The sequence below is a fragment of the Poecilia latipinna genome, unplaced genomic scaffold (assembly GCF_001443285.1).
Source record: "Poecilia latipinna isolate Pla-1442-1.1 unplaced genomic scaffold, P_latipinna-1.0 Scaffold3387, whole genome shotgun sequence".
NCBI classification, from domain to species: domain Eukaryota; kingdom Metazoa; phylum Chordata; class Actinopteri; order Cyprinodontiformes; family Poeciliidae; genus Poecilia; species Poecilia latipinna.
The window spans coordinates 35,587-49,046 of record NW_015116003.1 but is presented as its reverse complement, the minus strand read 5'-3'; the positions used below and the strand labels follow the sequence as shown (position 1 = coordinate 49,046).

Sequence of the window (13,460 nt, the reverse complement as noted above, 5' to 3'; positions counted from 1 at the left end):
GGTTTAAATGGAGGAGGGGATGGATGGCCCCATGCCCTGCAAAGCAGAACAGAAATCTTAACAAAGTGGGTGGGATTTTTTTTTTCTTTTTGGAGGTGATGGGGGGTGGAGGAGTTTTGCTCTCCTTCAAGAAGACAGATGGATGTGACGCCCAATAGGCGTTCAGAAATATTGTGCAGCGACCAACCAGATCCGCTTGATTTAGAAATAAAATGCCACACGACTTAGTCGCACAGGTTGTCACTCTGCAGAGAAGGGAACCACGAAATGTGAGGCGATCGCATCATTTATGAGATAATTCACACGGGATTAGACTGCGGATTTCACTCGGATTATACTTTTGTTTAAAGTACACAGCAGAACCTCCTGCAGCTTGTGCGTCCAGCGACTCGGAGGCACTGATTGAAAAACGGAGCAACGACGGGAACTTTGAAGTCGGTAAAAGTGTGTTTTTATAAGTGGGTGCGTGCGGGGCGGGAGGAGGGCCGGGTGGGCATGTCGGGTCGGAGTGGAGGAGCGCCCCGGGGATGCAGCAACCTCAGCCTGCAGCCCCTCCGAGCCACCGTCCCGTTCCAGCTCCAGAGAGGCTCCGCTCCCCTGTGCAGAGAGCCCAAAGCGGGTAAATACACGCAGCAGGCGGGGGTCACTTCCACGCACCGCAGAGACACTACAGCTCGTTTTCAGTTGCTTTATAAATGTGACATTTCTGCTTCGCAATTGCAAAACGGAACCTTCATATTTTGCATGATTAGGAAATATGTTTACTTTCCATGTAACTAAAGCAATTAATGACAACAAGCAGAGTTGAGTTAGTAGTTAGACGAAAAATAAGAATCGATGTATTCGAAGAAACACCGATTATTTGTGATGTCATCAAGCACGTGTGCATAGAAGGAAGATCTTAAATAAACAATGACTTAAAAACATTAAAGCAATTAGGAAAGGTGAACCTGATGTGTTCTATATGAGACAAGTGGGGCTGAAACGGTTAACTGATTATTGAAATAATCAATTAATAATAACTTAGTAAAGACGCTGAAATTAAAATGAAAACTTCCCGTCACACACACGCAGGTATATATATCCTGAATTATTGTATCTTTTAACAAGAAGAAAATGCATATTAGAGAAAACTAATTTTCCGCAGCAAAATAGGTTTGATATATATCAGTGTTTACAAATTAGTTTTTCGTTTTAAATCCAAATGATTGATTAATCATCAGTGTAAACAATCAAATAATCACTGAAATAATTGTTAGTTGCAAGCTTTCTCTACACTGTAAAAACACAAAATCTTACCAAGAAATTTTGGTTTAGTTTAGTGCAAATGTCTTAGTGCACTTGAAATAAGACAAAATTAACTTATGAGTAACTTTACAGGAAGACATAGCAGCTTGTTTTAAGTAAATAATTCCTTAGTATTGATGAAAAAGTACCAGCTCCATTGGCGAATTAAGACCTTTTTAAAATCAATATTAACAAATTATTGACTCAAACCAAGCTCCTATGTTTTGCTGAACAGTTTCCTATAAGTTAGTTTTATCTTATTTCAAGTGTACTAAGATATTTGCATTAAAACATGGACCAGAATTACTTGGGAAAAGTTGGTATTTATGCAGTGTTTGATTGACGGAAAGGGGAAAATGTCCCATTCTTGTCATAATCCTAACAGGAGGAGCTTCAGTTTCACTTGGCTTGTTGGCTTAAAATTAGATTTTCAACACTCTCTGAGAAAGCTATGTCAACAAAAGGAGGTTACTAACCCTGAAACATAACTTTCCTCTCATGACGTTATTTGGACACTCGAATGCCCCTTTGCACTGTGACCTGCTGGAGTTATCAACGCTAACACAGCAGCAGCACCAGCAGCTCTTTTAAAGGCCTCTTTGTTTCCCTCAGAGTTCCTGTTATTTTAACTAGGTCCATGAAACTCACATCTGCATGTTATTTATACTTTCTGTCTCCACAGTAAAAGACAGCATAATGTGGATTTGCTTACAGGTTGGTGGGAAATAACCTGTCAGCTTGTGGTGAGAGTCTTAAAATACCAGAATAAAGTCGTAGTAAACACGTCCGTATCAGATTATTAACAGTAGCAGGAGTGTTACTGATAATAATCTGATACTAATATTAGCAGATTAAGTATTTCCTTTTTTGTAAAACTGATACCAAAGTACAACTTCATAAAAAGCTCAACGTTCCTCTGTTTATCGCAGCTGTAAAACTGCTTTTTCATGTCGGAGTTCTCGTAATATCACGACTTTATTCCCATACTATTACAACCTTAACCTTGCAATGTTATAGTTTTATTCTTGTAGTTTTATGAATTTATTCTTGTAAAATTATCTCTTTAAAAACCCCTCAAACATTTTCCACACGAAGAACAGAACGTTCAATCCGTTACAGTTTTATGTTTTCATGCTTGATGTTTATTTATTTTGCGATAATCATCTGAACATAGTCGTGGTAAATTCAGTCTAATTTAATATGGTGTGGGTCGCCTTATTTTTTTTAATTGAACCAAATTCTGCAGCATATCTACATGTTAAGATTGTCAAAGTCAAGCTAGCATACCTGACCTACTTCTCTCTCTCTCACAATTAAAAAAAAAACTAAAACCTTTTCCTGACCTTGTTATCTAGTTGTTGCAGAGTTGATAATTAGTAGCAAATCACTCCATCCCTTTTTCTTTTATGTATCACTCATGCATTTAAGATTTAGCGCGTTATGTTGACAATTTGACAGTAAAACCAGTGGTAGCAACTTTTTGGATTTGGGGATCTTTGTTTTACCACTGTATGTGCTGTACAATGGCTACTGGAAAAGACAAGTATTTTGCTATTCGCTTACCACCCAGAAACCATTTGCTATGTTCTTGTTGGTTGCGCAGGAGGCGCCACTTTTGCTTTTCAAGTATGTATGGTTGTATAATTGCGTTTCTGTTTGTAGTCATTTTCATGTGCGAATGTAAATATTGAGTTTGGGGGCGTGGCCAGCTGCAGATAATTTGGATGTAAAGTGACAAGATGCCCTAAAACAGCTAACTTTCGAAATAGAACCGAACAAACTAAAATCTCATTATTTAAGAATGATTTATAAAAAAATGTAATGAAGGTTTTGCATAGATCAAAAACTTATCCTAGCCTGTTAAAAGAAGGTTTTAAAATAAAATTAAACATGGACGCTTCTAGCAAAAAATAAAAATAACAGGTATTTTTATTTTTTCGTATCAAAGTAAAACAGACTGAATACAGATGAAAATCCTCTTTCCACAGTCATGCACCACTTCGTGTTCATCCGTCACCAACTGAAACTTCGTCACTCATTTATGGTTTATGTTTTTTTATGTTTCCAAAGTTGATAAAACCGCCGCTCGCCCGCCGAGGCCCACAATCCGCCGAACTCTTTCTCTGGATACGATCGTCGGACCGTATCTGCAGGGCCAGTGGCCCAGAGAGGCAGAGGCCACTGCGGCCACCTGCGTCAACGACAAAGCCACTCAGGTAAACGCCATTTTACCCTGAAACCCTCCAATTAGCAACCAGGTTTCAGCACAAGTGCTGAGGGATTAGGGCAAATTGAAACTTGGGGTATTTTAAGATTTAATCTGTGGAAAAGCTGGATTTTTCTCACTAATGTTCCTTTGGGTTCCCATAGTTTACAGTGTTGGCGGCCATCTTGTTTTATGGTTTCTGTTTATTTGCAGTTTCTGTTTATTTGGACTTCAGGTCAAATCCTCAATGCAATATTAGGACCAAGCTGTGATTAAAAAAATAAATCTCAAGATTAAAGTAATAATATTGAAGGAATAAAGTTGTAATATTACCAGAATAAAGTTGTAAGTTTATGAGAACTTGAGAACAAATTAGTGTAAAATTATTATCAGTGGGTGGATTTTAATCTGTTTTGAAGAAAGAATCACATGAACTGATCTTAATAACTCCAAAAGCTTTTTTCTCATTAAATCAAGCTTTTTCTCTGAATTTAAATACGTTTTTTGGTAAAATATTATGAATGTATTATCGTAATTAATCAACATTTCTCATAGACTAAAACATTATAGTCAGACTTACAGAAAGGATGATTGAAATAAAAGCCACTTTTTGAAAATATTTTCTGTAATTTAGTTTTTAGAATAGAAAGACACAGTATTAGGACTATACTAAGAAAAAATAACAAATTTAAAAAATAAAATGATGAGAATAAAGTAATAAAAATACAAGAATAATGTCATAATTTTACTAGAATAAAGTCATCAGAATATTACCAGAATAAAATCAATAATATTATGAGAATAAAGTCAAAAAAATTACTAAGATCAAGTAAAAAATTTACTAAAATAAAGTAAAAATATTACTAGAATAAAGTCATAATGTTACTAGAATAAAGTCAGTAATATAGCAAGAATAAAGTCTCAACATGCTGTATTCTCATAACATTCTGACTTTATTCCCATAATTTTATTTTTTAATTTCTTATTGTGGCCCTAATACTCTGTCGTAGATGAGAAAGCAACCAAAAACAAAGTAAATAAATCAATTAAAATCTGATCTGTGATGAAAAATGTAATGTTTTTGTCCGTCTTGCTGGTTTCCTGCCCGGAGCTGAACGTGTCTGATCAGATGAAACCTGCTGCAGAACGCCGCGGCTCCAGGCTCTGTTGGTGAAACCCAGAGATCTGCAGGTGTCTGGGCTCCAGTTTGATGCAGCGGCTGGAAAGCAGCCAACTGGAAATAGTCGGTTTTGTTCTTCCTCAAACTGCTGCTTCCCCTCCGCCGCCCCTCCACTGTATCTGGTGCACAAAGACGTAGCATCATCTTCGCCCTGGCTGCTGACACAGTTTAAGGCCCGCATGAACCCGCTTTGCCTGCATTGTGAGGGAACGACCCCTCCTGACCTCGCCCCATCCCCCCGGCTCCCCACCAGCCCTCTGCTTTACGTCAGACGGCTTTACAGCCCTGTGATTACACTAAACTAACCAGAAATATCACTAACATGCACTGATACGTGTTAAAACACTAGAAAAGAGTCGGAACTTCTGCATATTTCTGCAAATATTTGGCTAATTATGAGTGAAATCTTTGTAAAAGTGCAAAATAAACTAATTTTTTTACCTATTTAGAGACACTTTATTTATGAATGATTAAAGCCCAGCAGCCTATTTAGGTCATTGTAACCTTAGACGGACAATGCAAAACTCTTTACATGTGTTTCCCATTCGTTCATTCACACACACGCACGCACGCACGCACGCACACACACACACACACACAAACACACACACGCTGAAGGCAGCGTAAACGAGTTCAGATTTCCACATGTGGAGGGAATTTCAACCGAAAAGTTTGTCATCAAAACTATAATGTTAGCTAAATATTGCATTGTTTCACTGCAAAAACATAAAGTTTTTTGGTCTAATTTAGTTAAAATATCTGATTAAACTTGAAATAAGACAAAACTAACTTACATGCAACTCTCCAGCCAGAAATAGGAGCTTGTTTTAAGCCAACACTTTCTTAATGTTGATGTAAAAGTCCAGCAGCTTTTCATCAAATTGATCCACAACACTGTAAAAACACAAAATCTTACTCAGTATTTTGGTTTAGCTTCTAGCACAAATATTTTAGTTTGAAAATAAGACAAAACTAACTTAATAATGTTTTAGGAAGCTATAGAGGCTTGTTGAAAGTAAGTAATTCCTTACTATTGCTGAAAATGTAAAGATTATTTATAGAGGTGCACTGATTGCAGTTTTCTGGCTGATCGCCAATTACCAATATTTTAAAAAGCTTAAGCTGCCGATTCCGATTTTGGCCGATACCAATTTGTTTTGTCTGAAATGTTGCTCAATATAGCAAGGAAGTTGTGGAGTTGGCAACAGTGGGGTCACTATTGTTAATATGGAGACATGACTTGATGTCTGTCAGTCAAACTTTTCTCACCGGAGACTAAAAGAGGACACTTTACACATTTGCCAAGTTAGATAAGATAGTTGGATAAGATCGGCTTCATATGTAAAAACCGGCCGATCACCGATCTCCCAAAATTAAGGAAATCGGCACCGATAAATCGGTGCACCCCTAATTATTTACCTCATAACAAGACATTTTTCCCATGTTATAAGTGAAATTATCTAACAATAGAACTAGAATTATTGACATAAAACAAACTCTGATATTTTGCTAAAAGTTACTCATAAGTTAGTTTTGTCTTATTTCAGGTGTACTAATATATTTGCACTAAATTAGACGTGGTAACGTTTTGTTTTTTTGCAGTGCTCTATCAAACCTGAAGTTGGAAAGCTGGTTATTTGCTGCCCATTTTAAGGCCTTGTAGTCATAAACTCCTTTTTATTTAGATCTAAATCATTTGAGAACCTAATAAAATCATTTTGATCACAGAGCTTCAGATGTAAGTCGCTGCTCTGCTCCGTTTAGATGAAACATTAGCCATGCAGGCCACATTCTCGTCTACATTTTCAGTCTTTTTATAGGTTGGTGTCCCATGATGCCCTGCTCATGTTATGGGAAGGGTGGGATGTTGGATCTGGATGATTACATGGAGGACGGGGGGCGGTTTGGAAGCTGTAACTTTATTCCCGTGTCACTGAATGACTCACCCATGCTGTATTCTGACCTATTTAGCCTGCTGGACATGATATGCGTTTTTTCCTGCAGGCGGAAACTTTTCTCTGGCGTTTTGAAGCTGATACTTTGAGATGAGGTTGTATTTCTGAGGGAAAGGAAGTTAGCTGATGAGCATAATGGAGCCCACAGAGTGGGGCGGGTTGTTTGGGAACCGGATCGATGAGAAACCAAAGCTTTAGTGTAGCCGGTCCAACCCAGAACCCGGTCGGGATGGACGTCCAGAACCAGCAGCTCAGAGGGATCGACCAGGCTGCAGCTGGCAAACGATCAAAAGTGAATGTGAAGAAATCGGTATGGAGGGTGACTGAAAAAGAAGAAGTGAAACTTTAATGTTTGCTTGTTTTTGGGGAAAATAAGGTTAGCATGTGAGTTTAAGTGCAACGAGGCGACGAGTTTGTGTTTGGTTGTGAGGTTTGGAGTTTCTCATCTGTTTGTCTTACCAAGTATCTTTGGTCTAGTTTCTACTCAAAATGTCTCAGTGCACTTGACTTAAGTAAATAATTAGATAATATTGTCTAAAAATGACTAGTTCTAGCAGATTTTTCCCATATTAAAAGTGAAATAATCTGCCAGTGTACAAAAATGTTTGTAGTAGAAACTAGACTAAAAATACTTGGTAAAATTTTGTTTTTCTGCAGTGAAGGTGCAAAGATGCAAAACCTGACCAAGTATTTTTGGTCTAGTTTCTAGTGCAAATATATCAGACACTTAAACTAAATTATAACTAACTTTTTAGCAAGATAAAGGATTTTTTTTCCAAGTAAACAATTCTTTAATATTGATGAAAAAAACTACCTTTACTTATAACAAATAGATTTTCATGAGGGAAATAATCTTCCATTGGATGTAGCACTTTTTCATGGATATTAAGGAATTATATACTAAAAAAAGTATCCTATATCTTGCTAAAAGTTACCTGTAAGTCTGTTTTGTTTAAGTATACTTTATATAAGATATTTACACTAGAAACTGGACAAAAATACTTGGTATGATTTTGTGTTTTTGCAGCTCACAATGGCTTTTTGTCAATTTCATTGCAAAAACACAATCTTATCAAGCATTTTTTTTTGTTTCTAGTGCAAATATCTTAGTAAACTTGAATTAAGACAAAACTACTTTAAAAGTAACTTTTCAAGAAGGTTTAGATGCTCGTTTTAAGTCAGTAAGTCCTTCATATTGTTTAAAAAGTAGCAGTTCCATTGGTAGATTATTCCACTTATAAAAGACATTTTCCCTTCATATTAGTGAATTAATCTGCCAGTGGAACTAGACCTGGGTTGCTAGGTAACGGGCTGTGCTTGGCTGTGGTTGCTAGGTAACGAGGCCAGAGGAACGTAATAATTTTCTTCAATATTAAGGAATTCTTGACTTAAAACAAACTCCTGCAGCTTCCTAAAAAGTTACTTGTAAGTTGGTTTTGTCTCACTGACAACACTGGGTAAGGGGCTGTTTTTGCAGCTCATAGTGGTTTCTTGTCACTTTCCTTTGTACGGCTGTTGTGTGACAGGTGTGTGAGGCAGCTGTGGGCCTCAGCGTCTCCCAGAGGCGTAGAGCTGGTGGCCGTTTGCTGGCTCAGCAGAAAACGTAGAGTTCCTCTCAGAGGTCAAACCTGCTGACCCCTGCTTTGATCCGCGTTATCCCCCCTCAAGAGTGTGAGAGACGACACACTGGACTCTTTGTTCATCTGACTGTGTGTGTTTTTAAAGACTCCGTGTTCCTGGACAGAGGAGACCCGGGGAAGGAGGAGTGTGGGTGGGCACAAGCGCTCAGCGTCTTGGGGAAGTGCAGAGCACTTGAAGGAGGCAAGTACTTAACTAATAAAGTTTAAAACAGCCCTTTTCACGCTTTTAACCTGAAATATTAACGGCACCCGAGGGGAAAGTCGTAACCCTTCCCTTTCAGAGTCAGTCAAACTGGATCCTAAATCAGTTTGATCTCCTTTCTGCCCTCAGGTGGCCAAACTGAGGCACCATCTGCAGAAACGCTCCAGGAACGCTCCTCCCTCTGCAGGATATGAGCTCCTCCACGGCGCGCTGCCGGCAGGACAGGCGGCAGGTGTCACTCAGGTGCGTTATTATTACAAAATGTATGTCAGTTTATGTTTAAGCACAAATGTATTCAGAATGAGCTGTTTTAGAGCCTCCTGTTCCTTTAAATCCAAGTAACCTGCAGCTGGCCATGCCCCCAATTAAACGTTTATCGTTTGCATGTGAAAATGACTACAAACAGATGCCCAATTATAGAACAGTAGATCTTTGAAAAGCAGAAGTGGAGCCACCTGCACAACCACCAAGAATGCAGTAAGTGGTTTCTGGATGTTAAGTCAGCAATAAACAAAATACAGCGGTAAAACCAGCTGATCAAACGTGCTGGAGCTCCGCTTGGGTTGCTACGTAACAGGCTGGACTTCAGAAGTTTTCAAACTGGTAATTTTCCACACACAAAAAACATGAACTTATTGCCAAAAAACATTGACTTTACATGAAAATTGATTTTAAAAATAATTTATAAATGTTTTATTATATTGTTAGAGATCCAGGTGTCATTATCTATCAGAAACAAACTTCTTGGTTGAATGAAAATTATCTTAGATCTTTGAGTACAAATAATTTTGGGCTTGACTGTAGATAAATATAGCTCTGGTTATAAATTTACAGTCAGTTAGCATGGGCATGAATGTTATCTATATTAGTCTTGGAATTTATTTGCTGCAATGCTTTATGCAAAATTCACATTTTTCCTATTTTCGTACTTCCATTTGGATCTCAACTGCTTCTAAAAACAATCCAAACGGTTAAAATAAAAACCCAGCTGTTTTGTGGCAGTAAGTTAATGTTATTTTGGTGTCTGGAAATGAACCATTTCAAAAACCTTCTGATTGTTAAGTCACATTCTGTGGGCACTGTGCTGTAACCTAGCAACCCCAGCGGAGTTCCATCCGTTATCTAGCAACACAAACGGAACTCCTGCATGTTTGGTGTTTTACCGCTGTATGCGCTGTGCAATGGCCGCTGGAAAAGACAAGTGTTTGCAGCCATTTTCACTGTGAGTGTAAATGTTGAGTTGGGGGGCATCGTGATCAGCAGCAGTTTATTTAGATTTAAAGTAAGAAGATGCCCTAAAACTGGTCAAAACAATGGTATAATTGGTCACATTTAACCGTTTTTCTGCAGACAGTTCCCATGATGCCTCTGAACAGGCTCGCACCGCGGCTGAGACGGAGCGTTGAGGGTCTCAGCTTGGAGCTGGAGGAAGTCTTTGTGTCTGAGAAACCGGACGATGAGCATGAGGTCGGCCCACCAAGTTACGCTTTGAGTTTTAAATATCTAAAATGCTGCCAGATTGGTGGCGTATTGTTTTTTACATTAAAGCAGTTACAAAGAGAAATTATAAACTGCTGCTGGGCAATTTACTCAACAGGTCGTTGCTAGGTAACCAAAGGGCGAGTGAGTGAGTGTGTTGCTAGGTAACCAAAGGGCGAGTGAGTGAGTGTGTTGCTAGGTAACCAAAGGGTGAGTGAGTGAGTTGATTCCACCAACACGTCTTAGCTAGCAGTGAAAACTGAGCGGCTAAAGTCTTTCCTCTGCCTAAATCTCCCAGAATGCTGTGCGGTATATTGAATATTCTGTCAGACATATTTTCTTTTGATATTTATCATGTCTATCGCGATATATATTACTGATTTATTGTCCAGGCCTAGTCTCAAAGCAACAATACTATTGTAACTTCAGTTTATTGTCCAGTAAAATTTGTTACAGTGACAGCTTTACTCTTGTGTGTATTATTTATAATAATGTGACACGGTTAGTGTTTAAGTTAATTCGGCTGAACATTCCAGATCTTGGATATCCCCGACGGCCACAGAGCTCCTGTCCCGGCTCAGAGATGCAGCAGCGGCTCTCAGAGTGAACCGTCTCCATCCCTCCCGTCTCCCTCCCTGTCTCCATGTCCGCTCGACTCCTCACTCCCGTCCGGTTCCCCATGCCACCTGAACGCATCACGATTGTCCCCCTCCCCGCCGCCGTGCCCCATGTTGGACCCAGGTTGGACTTTGGACTGTTTTCAGAGCATAACGCTGAATTATCAGTTTTCAGTTAATGTGTTTAGTGATGTGTGTGTCTGTGCAGAGCCTGCGGAGTGTGAAGGGTTGTGCTCCTCTTCATCAGCGTCACTTCCTTCGTTTGCACTGGAAGCTCCTCTTCAGCAGCCCTGCTCCTCTTCGCCCCGTCCAAACAAAACCTACTCCTTCCAGCGCGTCCCGCCAGAAGGCTGCGAGCGAGTTCGAGTTTGTGAGGAAGCAATGTGAGTTTTAGTTGCTCTAGTAACTAATATATAAATATTGAAGGACCACAAAGGCCTGTTGTAAACAGAGTTGAGTTGTAACTAGTTACTTTTACTCAGTTCAACTTCTTTGAAAGAAAAATTACTTTTAGGAGTATTTTTATGCTGTACTTTTTACTTTTACTTGAGTAATTTTATTATGAAGTATTTCTACTCTTACTTAATTAAAATTTCTTGATTTTCTATCCACTGAATGAAAAACAAACATGTTTTAACCAAAAAATTTACCAGACACAGACACACACCTGCAGTTCTTGTTGAAAGAAATTGACTTGGATAATTTTATTTTGACTGATTTTGTTTTTTTTATTAATATATTAATATATTATATTAATTCATTTTCATCTTTAAAATGCCAAAATTTACATTTAACTTTACATTCTCGTCTATATATAATTTGTGAAAAGATCAATCTCCTGCACCTGTTCTCTGAGTTATGGCCGACTGAAAAAAATGCACCGCTCCCGACCAAAAACAACCAATCAGAGCCAGGAGGAGGGTCTTAGCGCTGTCAGTCAATCTCATGTACTCGCTGCTAAATGTGATAATGGCAGAGAAACAACTTAATGTTTATCCACCATTAACGGAGGCCATGTTAGCTAGATTTATCATTCACAACATGCTATGCTAGCAGAAGCATACCAGAGAGCAAAGAAGGTGATTGACAGCTCTAAGACCCGCCTCCTGGCTCTGATTGGTTGTTTCACTTTTTTCACAGATTATCTTTCTCATCCCATACTGTCATAACATAGTGACAATTTCAACAAATATGTCAAAAACATTTATAATTTTTTAATCAAAGTGAGACACCGCAGCTTTAACCAAAGACGTTCATAACTTAACTTGAAGTGTTTAAAATGATTCTTGATGTATTTTAGCATTGATTCTGCATCCTCTTTTAATCTTTTTATTTCCAGATCTGCCTGTCCAGATGACCAGCTCCTCCAGCCCTCCTGCCCAGACCCTAATAAAGTCAACTTTACCCCCCATGGAGGCTCCGCTTTCTGCCCGGTCAGCCTCCTGAAGCCCCTGCTGCCCTCCATGGACCTCCTGTTTCGCGGCCTGTCCGTGTCGCCCGTCACTGGCTGCTCGGGTCAGGCCTCCCCCACCAGGCACCTGGGCATGCAGTAGGCGGAAATCTTAACGCCGTCTCTCAGGACTACACAACAATGCACTGCCAGAACCTGGAACATTTGCTAACGTTTTGATGCAGACTGACGATTACGTGTCTCATTGCTGTGGGCATCTTTACCATTTCACCCTGTGCGACTGTAAACATTCGTTGCTGCCATATTTCAGGATAATGGGGCCTGAAGTTCTGTTTGTTTGTTGGCTATTTCTACCTGAAGGATCTTTTTTTGTTTGTTTGTTATTTTTGAACTTGACAAAGATGATTTAAGCTAGGAAAACATGTTTTTATATTGTCATTTTCAGGTTTTGGTTTCGTGTTTTTAATTTCCCAGGACTTTGTTATTTTTCATGTCAAGTAAGTGGATTTACTTTCAGAAAGCCAGGCACCTACACCACATGTAAACAGCTGTTATAGGCATTAACTTGAAAACAATTATGTGGTGAATTTCTATGCTAAATGTGTTGATTAAAAATATATTTTAATACTACCCCCCTTCTTTTCTACAGATGCTAGGATAGATTATATTTATTTTCTGACTTTTTTAAGGATTTACTGCTATATTTATGTTTGCAATTTTACAAGTAGGACTGGAAGTTTTGATTTACTTGCCTAAAACTTACATAATTATAATACAGCTGATTTGTGGAGGATTTTTACGTTCTCAGTTACTCAAAAATAAGGTTTTGATGGCTTAAGCTTTATTAACAAAAACAATTGATGTGGTAGGAGAACCAAAACTTGAAACCATAACTACTGATCACCTTTTAAAACAAGGTCAATATTGCTTTTTCTTTTTCTTTTTTTTTTTAAATCTTTTTCAAAGTGTAGCAGTAAATAGTGTGGAAAACACAGGTTTTTGTCCACATCTATTAAAACTGAAATCAAATTTTATTCTAGACTGTGTAAATTGGTTTGGATTATTAAATGTAGTGTTGAATAAAATGCAACAGTACTGTGCTGTGTGTATTAATTGTTTTTAGATTTAAAAAAAAATAGGTAAATATCAGTAGAGTATGTGTGTGTGGAATGTGTTAAATATTAAATGAACCACTGAGGTACCCATTGAATGATAATTATTTTTTCAAAACTAGTTTTATTTCGAACAAAGAACATTGCAGAAAAAAAATCTTGTACATACAACACAATAAGTAATATTAAACAAGATAATGAATAATATAAAATAAAACTGCAAAAAATCAACTGCATTTGTGATACTCAAAGAATCTCACAATATAAAAACGATAGATGCCTTTAAAATAAATAAATAAAATACTTATCTTCTTTAAATTCAGACAACTATCATTATTATTGTGCTGCTGTTTTCGACATAGACATAATAT

The 13,460-nt window shown here is 38.2% G+C and overlaps 1 protein-coding gene across 2 annotated transcripts; it reads left to right on the top strand.

Moving 5' to 3' along the window:
• The first annotated feature begins 26 nt into the window (after nucleotides 1–26).
• Nucleotides 27–13,079, top strand: fam117aa (family with sequence similarity 117 member Aa). Of its 2 annotated transcripts, XM_015023687.1 has the most exons (8): nucleotides 27–619; nucleotides 3,358–3,503; nucleotides 8,354–8,449; nucleotides 8,600–8,713; nucleotides 9,821–9,937; nucleotides 10,486–10,690; nucleotides 10,775–10,949; nucleotides 11,906–13,079. In XM_015023687.1, the coding sequence occupies exons 1-8, from the start codon at nucleotides 496–498 to the stop codon at nucleotides 12,117–12,119; spliced, it is 1,191 nt and encodes a 396-aa protein (XP_014879173.1). In that variant the 5' UTR covers nucleotides 27–495; the 3' UTR covers nucleotides 12,120–13,079. The 2 variants fall into 2 exon arrangements, with proteins under 2 accessions (XP_014879173.1, XP_014879174.1); XM_015023688.1 differs by lacking the exons at nucleotides 27–619; nucleotides 3,358–3,503 and adding an exon at nucleotides 6,219–6,938.
• Nucleotides 13,080–13,460: the final 381 nt, after the last annotated feature.

What these genes read in the sequence shown, in the direction of transcription:
- fam117aa (XM_015023687.1), top strand. Translation starts at nt 496, where the DNA reads ATGTCGGGTCGGAGTGGAGGAGCGCCCCGGGGATGCAGCAACCTCAGC. An exon ending in GTGCAGAGAGCCCAAAGCGG is followed by an intron (nt 620 to 3,357) that starts GTAAATACACGC and finishes ATGTTTCCAAAG; the next exon opens with TTGATAAAACCGCCGCTCGC. An exon ending in GTGCCCCATGTTGGACCCAG is followed by an intron (nt 10,691 to 10,774) that starts GTTGGACTTTGG and finishes GTGTCTGTGCAG; the next exon opens with AGCCTGCGGAGTGTGAAGGG.